Consider the following 8,370-nt stretch of genomic DNA (forward strand, 5'->3'; position numbering starts at 1 on the left):
CAGCTTTGTCACACTAAACTGAATGATGCCTGGTCTCCCCAGTCTCTGGTTGAAATAGGCTCAGCTATATCCCACTAAACTGTTCGAGGCCTGGTCTACCCAGGTTCTGGTTGAAATAGGCTCAGCTTTGTCCCGCTAAACTGTTCGAGGCCTGGTCTAAACAGACTCTGGTTGAAATAGGCTCAGCTTTGTCCCGCTAAACTGTTCGAGGCCTGGTCTACCCAGGCTCTGGTTGAAATCGGCTCAGCTATGTCACACTAAACTGTTCGAGGCCTGGTCTACCCAGGCTCTGGTTGAAATAGGCTCAGCTATGTCACACTAAACTGTTCGAGGCCTGGTCTACCCAGGCTCTGGTTTAAATCGGCTTAGCTATGTCCCACTAAAGCGATAGAGGCCTGGTCTACCCAGGCTCTGGTTTACTTCGGCTTAGCTATGTCCCACTAAACTGATAGAGGCCTGGCCTCCCCAGTCTCTGGTTGAAATAAGCTCTGCTATGTCACACTAAACTTATAGAGGCCTGGTCTCCCCAGGCCCTGGTTGAAATCGGCTCAGCTATGTCCCACTAAATTGTTCGAGGCCTGGTCTACCCAGGCTCTGGTTGAAATAGGCTCAGCTTTGTCCCACTAAACTGTTCGAGGTCTGATCTACCCAGGCTCTGGTTGAAATAGGCTCAGCTATGTCACACTAAACTGATAGAGGCCTGGTCTCCCCAGGCCCTGGTTGAAATCGGCTCAGCTTTGTCCCACTACACTGTTCGAGGCCTGGCCTCCACAGTCTCTGGTTGTAATAAGCTCTGCTATGTCACACTAAACTGATAGAGGCCTGGTCTACCCAGGCTTTGGTTGAAATAGGCTTGCTTTGTCACACTAAACTGTTCGAGGCCTGGTCTACCCAGGCTCTGGTTGAAATCGGCTCAGCTTTGTCACACTAAACTGTTCGAGGCCTGGTCTACCCAGGCTCTGTTTGAAATAGGCTCAGCTTTGTCCCACTAAACTGATAGAGAGAGGCCTGGTCTACCCAGGCTCTGGTTGAAATAGGCTCAGCTTTGTCCCACTAAAATGTTTGAGGCCTGGGCTACCCAGGCTCTGGTTGAAATAGGCTCAGCTTTGTCCCACTAAACTGTTCGAGGTCTGATCTACCCAGGCTCTGGTTGAAATAGGCTCAGCTATGTCACACTAAACTGATAGAGGCCTGGTCTCCCCAGGCTCTGGTTGAGATAGATTCAGCTATGTCACACTAAACTGTTCGAGGCCCGGTCTACCCAGGCTCTGGTTGAAATCGGCTCAGCTTTGTCACACTAAACTGAATGATGCCTGGTCTCCCCAGTCTCTGGTTGAAATAGGCTCAGCTATATCCCACTAAACTGTTCGAGGCCTGGTCTACCCAGGTTCTGGTTGAAATAGGCTCAGCTTTGTCCCGCTAAACTGTTCGAGGCCTGGTCTAAACAGACTCTGGTTGAAATAGGCTCAGCTTTGTCCCGCTAAACTGTTCGAGGCCTGGTCTACATAGGCTCTGGTTAAAATCAGCTCAGCTATGTCACATTAAATTGTTCGAGGCCTGGTCTACCCAGGCTCTGGTTGAAATCGGCTCAGCTATGTCACACTAAACTGTTCGAGGCCTGGTCTACCCAGGCTCTGGTTGAAATAGGCTCAGCTATGTCACACTAAACTGTTCGAGGCCTGGTCTACCCAGGCTCTGGTTTAAATCGGCTTAGCTATGTCCCACTAAAGTGATAGAGGCCTGGTCTACCCAGGCTCTGGTTTACTTCGGCTTAGCTATGTCCCACTAAACTGATAGAGGCCTGGCCTCCCCAGTCTCTGGTTGAAATAAGCTCTGCTATGTCACACTAAACTTATAGAGGCCTGGTCTCCCCAGGCCCTGGTTGAAATCGGCTCAGCTATGTCCCACTAAATTGTTCGAGGCCTGGTCTACCCAGGCTCTGGTTGAAATAGGCTCAGCTTTGTCCCACTAAACTGTTCGAGGCCTGGTCTACCAAGGCTCTGGTTTAAATCGGCTCAGCTTTGTCCCACTACACTGTTCGAGGCCTGGCCTCCCCAGTCTCTGGTTGAAATAAGCTCTGCTATGTCACACTAAACTGATAGAGGCCTGGTCTACCCAGGCTTTGGTTGAAATAGGCTCAGCTTTGTCACACTAAACTGTTTGAGGCCTGGTCTACCCAGCCTCTGGTTGAAATCGGCTCAGCTTTGTCACACTAAACTGTTTGAGGCCTGGTCTACCCAGGCTCTGGTTGATATCGGCTCAGCTTTGTCACACTAAACTGTTCGAGGCCTGGTCTACCCAGGCTCTGGTTGAAATAGGCTCAGCTTTGTCCCACTAAACTGATAGAGAGAGGCCTGGTCCACCCAGGCTCTGGTTGAAATTGGCTCAGCTTTGTCCCACTAAAATGTTTGAGGCCTGGGCTACCCAGGCTCTGGTTGAAATAGGCTCAGCTTTGTCCCACTAAACTGATAGAGGCCTGGTCTCCCCAGGCCCTGGTTGAAATCGGCTCAGCTATGTCCCAGTAAACTGTTCGGGGCCTGGTCTACCCAGGGTCTGGTTGAAATAGGCTCAGCTATGTCACACTAAACTGTTCGAGGTCTGATCTACCCAGGGTCTGGTTGAAATAGGCTCAGCTATGTCACACTAAACTGTTCGAGGTCTGATCTACCCAGGCTCTGGTTGAAATAGGCTCAGCTATGTCCCAGTAAACTGTTCGAGGTCTGATCTACCCAGGCTCTGGTTGAAATAGGCTCAGCTATGTCACACTAAACTGTTCGAGGCCTGGTCTACCCAGGCTCTGGTTTAAATCGGCTCAGCTATGTCACACTAAACTGAATGATGCCTGGTCTCCCCAGTCTCTGGTTGAAATAGGCTCATCTATGACACACTAAACTGAATGATGCCTGGTCTCCCCAGTCTCTGGTTGAAATAGGCTCAGCTTTGTCCCGCTAAACTGTTCGAGGCCTGGTCTACACAGGCTCTGGTTAAAGTCAGCTCAGCTATGTCACATTAAATTGTTCGAGGCCTGGTCTACCCAGGCTCTGGTTGAAATTGGCTCAGCTATGTCACACTAAACTGGTCGAGTTCTGGTCTACCCATTCTCTGGTTGAAATAGGCTCAGCTTTGTCACACTAAACTGTTCGAGTTCTGGTCTACCCAGGCTCTGGTTGAAATCGGCTCAGCTATGTCCCACTAAACTGTTCGAGGCCTGGACTACCCAGGTTTTGGTTGAAATAGGCTCAGCTTTGTCCCACTAAACTGTTCGAGGCCTGGTCTACCCAGACTCTGGTTTAAATCGGCTCAGCTATGACACACTAAACTGATAGAGGCCTGGTCTCCCCAGGCTCTGGTTGAGATAGATTCAGCTATGTGCCACTAAACTGTTCGAGGCCTGGTCTACCAAGGCTCTGGTTGAAATCGGCTCAGCTATGTCACACTAAACTGAATGATGCCTGGTCTACCCAGGCTCTGGTTGAAATTGGCTCAGCATTGTCCCACTAAACTGTTCGAGGCCTGGTCTCCCCAGGCTCTGGTTGAAATTGGCTCAGCTATATCCCACTAAACTGTTCGAGGCCTGGTCTACCCAGGCTCTTGTTGAAATCGGCTCAGCTTTGTCCCACTAAACTGTTCGAGGCCTGGTCTACCCAGGCTCTGGTTGAAATAGGCTCAGCTTTGTCCCACTAAACTGTTCGAGGCCTGGTCTACCCAGGCTCTGGTTTAAATCGGCTTAGCTATGTCCCACTAAACTGATAGAGGCCTGGTCTCCCCAGGCCCTGGTTGAAATCGGCTCAGCTATGTCCCAGTAAACTGTTCGAGGTCTGGTCTACCCAGGGTCTGGTTGAAATCGGCTCAGCTATGTCCCACTAAACTGTTCGAGGCCTGCTCTACCCAGGCTCTGGTTGAAATAGGCTCAGCTTTGTCCCACTAAACTGTTCGAGGCCTGGTCTACACAGGCTCTGGATGAAATAGGCTCAGCTTTGTCACACTAAACTGTTCGAGGCCTGGTCTACCCAGGCTCTGGTTTAAATCGGCTTAGCTATGTCCCACTAAACTGATAGAGGCCTGGCCTCCCCAGTCTCTGGTTGAAATAGGCTCTGCTATGTCACACTAAACTGATAGAGGCCTGGTCTCCCCAGGCCCTGGTTGAAATCGGCTCAGCTATGTCCCACTAAACTTTTCGAGCCCTGGTCTATCCAGGCTCTGGTTGAAATCGGCTCAGCTATGTCACATTAAATTGTTCGAGGCCTGGTCTACCCAGGCTCTGGTTGAAATAGGCTCAGCTATGTCCCACTAAACTGTTCGAGGCCTGGTCTACCCAGGCTCTGGTTGAAATAGCCTCAGCTTTGTCCTACTAAACCTTTCGAGGCCTGGTCTACCCCCCTTACCCCTCCTCTACAGCCCTTACCCCTCCTCTATCCCCCTTACTCCTCCTCTACCTCCCTTTCCCCTGCTTTACCTCCCTTACCCCTGCTCTACCTCCCTTACCCCTGCCCTACCTCCCTTACCCCTGCTCTACCCCCCTTACCCCTCCTCTACCCCCCTTACCCCTCCTGTTATCCTGTTAGGATAGCTGAGATTACTGATGGAGTAGGTTTCACCTGTCAGGATAGCTGAGATTACTGATGGAGTAGGTTTCACCTGTCAGGATAGCTGAGATTACTGATGGAGTAGGTTTCACCTGTTAGGATAGCTGAGATTACTGATGGAGTAGGGTTCACCTGTCAGGATAGCTGAGATTACTGATGGAGTAGGGTTCACCTGTCAGGATAGCTGAGATTACTGATGGAGTAGTGTTCACCTGTCAGGATAGCTGCTTGACTGATCCCTGAGAGCTGTCCAGGTAGTGTTTGTGATCCAGTGTAATTGATTTGATTGATTGATTGGTTGTGTGTAGGAGGAGTTGAGAAGGTTCCGGGGCCGTGTGGAGGAGGTGGTGCAGGAGAACCAGAAGCTACACCAGGACCTGAAACAGACAGGAGGAGTCAGCCACAAGGAGTGGTGAGTAATGTCTTTCTGTTAGGAGGAGTCAGCCACAATGAGTGGTGAGTACTGTCTCTCTGTCTGGAGGATTCAACCACAAGGAGTGGTGAGTACTGTCTCTCTGTCAGGAGGAGTCAGCCACAAGGAGTGGTGAGTAATGTGCCTCTGTCAGGAGGAGTCAGCCACAGGGAGTGGTGAGTACTGTCTCTCTGTCAGGAGGAGTCAGCCACAGGGAGTGGTGAGTACTGTCTCTCTGTCAGGAGGAGTCAGCCACAGGGAGTGGTGAGTACTGTCTCTCTGTCAGGAGGAGTCAGCCACAAGGAGTGGTGAGTACTGTCTCTCTGTCAGGAGGAGTCAGCCACAGGGAGTGGTGAGTACTGTCTCTCTGTCAGGAGGAGTCAGCCACAAGGAGTGGTGAGTACTGTCTCTCTGTCTGGAGGAGTCAGCCACAAGGATGTCTCTCTGTCTGGAGGAGTCAGCCACAAGGAGTGGTGAGTACTGTCTCTCTGTCTGGAGGAGTCAGCCACAAGGATGTCTCTCTGTCAGGAGGAGTCAGCCACAAGGAGTGGTGAGTACTGTGCCTCTGTCAGGAGGAGTCAGCCACAAGGATGTTTCTCTGTCAGGAGGAGTCAGCCACAATGAATGGTGAGTACTGTGTCTCTGTCAGGAGGAGTCAGCCACAGGGAGTGGTGAGTACTGTCTCTCTGTCTGGAGGAGTCAGCCACAAGGATGTCTCTCTGTCTGGAGGAGTCAGCCACAAGGAGTGGTGAGTACTGTCTCTCTGTCTGGAGGAGTCAGCCACAAGGATGTCTCTCTGTCTGGAGGAGTCAGCCACAAGGAGTGGTGAGTACTGTCTCTCTGTCAGGAGGAGTCAGCCACAAGGAGTGGTGAGTACTGTCTCTCTGTCAGGAGGAGTCAGCCACAAGGAGTGGTGAGTACTGTCTCTCTGTCAGGAGGAGTCAGCCACAAGGAGTGGTGAGTACTGTCTCTCTGTCTGGAGGAGTCAGCCACAAGGATGTCTCTCTGTCTGGAGGAGTCAGCCACAAGGAGTGGTGAGTACTGTCTCTCTGTCAGGAGGAGTCAGCCACAAGGAGTGGTGAGTACTGTCTCTCTGTCAGGAGGAGTCAGCCACAAGGAGTGGTGAGTACTGTCTCTCTGTCTGGAGGAGTCAGCCACAAGGAGTGGTGAGTACTGCCTGTCTCTTTGTCTATCTGTCCCTGTCTGTTTGTGTGTGTGAGAAAGAGAGGAGACACTGTCTTGACACTTTTCTATCTCCCCTCTCCTCTTCCCCCCCCCCCCCCCTCCCCAGGAGGCAGCTCCAGGAGCAGGCCCGTCTGGTACTTCAGGAGAACCAGGTCCTGATAGAGCAGCTGGAGGTGCAGCATACGAAGGCAAAGGACAGTCATGGGAGACATTTGACTGAGGGTAGGGAGGGACAGACACCAGTAATCGCCCCTGAGCCTCTCTCTTTCAGATTCTACTATAGAAACTAGTTACATTCTGTTTCTACATTCTACACATTCATATTAACACTGTATCAAACCCTAAAAGAGGTGAATGGTAGAAGTCTTCACCCTGCTGGAGGTGTCTGGTAGAAGTCTTCACCCTGCTGGAGGTGCTGGTAGAAGTCTTCACCCCACTGGAGGTGTCTGGTAGAAGTCTTCACCCCGCTGGAGGTGTCTGGTAGAAGTCTTCACCCTGCTGGAGGTGAATGGTAGAAGTCTTCACCCTGCTGGAGGTGTCTGGTAGAAGTCTTCATCCCACTGGTAGTGTCTGGTAGAAGTCTTCACCCTGCTGGAGGTGTCTGGAAGAAGTCTTCACCCCACTGGAGGTGTCTGGAAGAAGTCTTCACCCCACTGGAGGTGTCTGGTAGAAGTCTTCACCCTGCTGGAGGTGTCTGGTAGAAGTCTTCACCCCACTGGAGGTGTCTGGTAGAAGTCTTCACCCTGCTGGAGGTGTCTGGTAGAAGTCACCGCACTGGAGGTGAATGGTAGAAGTCTTCACCATGCTGGAGGTGTCTGGTAGAAGTCTTCCACCCTGCTGGAGGTGAATGGTAGAAGTCTTCACCCTGCTGGAGGTGAATAGTAGAAGTCTTCACCCTGCTGGAGGTGAATGGTAGAAGTCACCCTGCTGGAGGTGTCTGGTAGAAGTCTTCACCCTGCTGGAGGTGAATGGTAGAAGTCACCCTGCTGGAGGTGAATGGTAGAAATCTTCAGAGTTGAAAGTTATCTCCATGAACTGTTCCTCTCTTCCCCCATTCTCCCTCCCTCCCTCCTCTCCAGTCTCTAAGGTGTGTAAGCAGCTGATGTTGCTGGAGGCAGAGAAGCAGAGGCTGGAGGGGGAGCTGGAGGTAACGAGGAGAGAGCTCCACACTCTGCAGACAGAACACCTGCAGGCACGGTGCAGTCTGGAGAATGCAGTCAGCTGGGACGAACACCACGCCATCGCCACCAAACTCAAACGGTAGCTAGTTATAATACACTGGGACGAACACCACGCCATCACCACCAAACTCAAACGGTAGTTATAATACACTGGGACGAACACCACGCCATCACCACCAAACTCAAACGGTAGTTATAATTCACTGGGATGAACACCACGCCATCACCACCAAACTCAAACGGTAGTTATAATACACTGGGACGAACACCACGCCATCACCACCAAACTCAAACGGTAGTTAGTTATAATACACTGGGACGAACACCACGCCATCACCACCAAACTCAAACGGTAGTTATAATAAACTGGGATGAACACCACGCCATCACCACCAAACTCAAACGGTAGTTATAATACACTGGGATGAACACCACGCCATAACCACCAAACTCAAACGGTAGTAATAATACACTGGGATGAACACCACGCCATCACCACCAAACTCAAACGGTGGTTATAATACACTGGGATGAACACCACGCCATCACCACCAAACTCAAACGGTTATAATATCCTGGGACGAACACCACGCCATCACCACCAAACTCAAACGGTAGTTATAATAAACTGGGATGAACACCACGCCATCACCACCAAACTCAAACGGTAGTTATAATACACTGGGACGAACACCACGCCATCACCACCAAACTAAAACGGTAGTTATAATACACTGGGATGAACACCACGCCATCACCACCAAACTCAAACGGTAGTTATAATACACTGGGACGAACACCACGCCATCACCACCAACTCAAATGGTTATAATACACTGGGACGAACACCACGCCATCACCACCAAACTCAAACAGTAGTTATAATACACTGGGACGAACACCACGCCATCACCACCAAACTCAAACGGTAGTTTATAATACACTGGGACGAACACCACGCCATCACCACCAAACTCAAACGGTAGTTATAATAGACTGGGAGGAA

At 51.0% G+C, this 8,370-nt stretch overlaps 1 protein-coding gene across 1 annotated transcript; it reads left to right on the top strand.

Moving 5' to 3' along the window:
• Positions 1–4,894: 4,894 nt before the first annotated feature.
• LOC116368538 (centrosomal protein of 89 kDa-like) lies at positions 4,895–7,485 on the top strand (the record flags this gene model as incomplete). Its single annotated transcript, XM_031819195.1, has 3 exons — positions 4,895–4,998; positions 6,290–6,405; positions 7,263–7,485. Coding segments are annotated over 3 exons (405 nt in total), but the record flags the coding sequence as incomplete, so codon positions are not given.
• Between the last annotated feature and the right edge of the window lie 885 nt (positions 7,486–8,370).

Source organism: Oncorhynchus kisutch, unplaced genomic scaffold (assembly GCF_002021735.2).
Source record: "Oncorhynchus kisutch isolate 150728-3 unplaced genomic scaffold, Okis_V2 scaffold1941, whole genome shotgun sequence".
Lineage (NCBI taxonomy): Eukaryota > Metazoa > Chordata > Actinopteri > Salmoniformes > Salmonidae > Oncorhynchus > Oncorhynchus kisutch.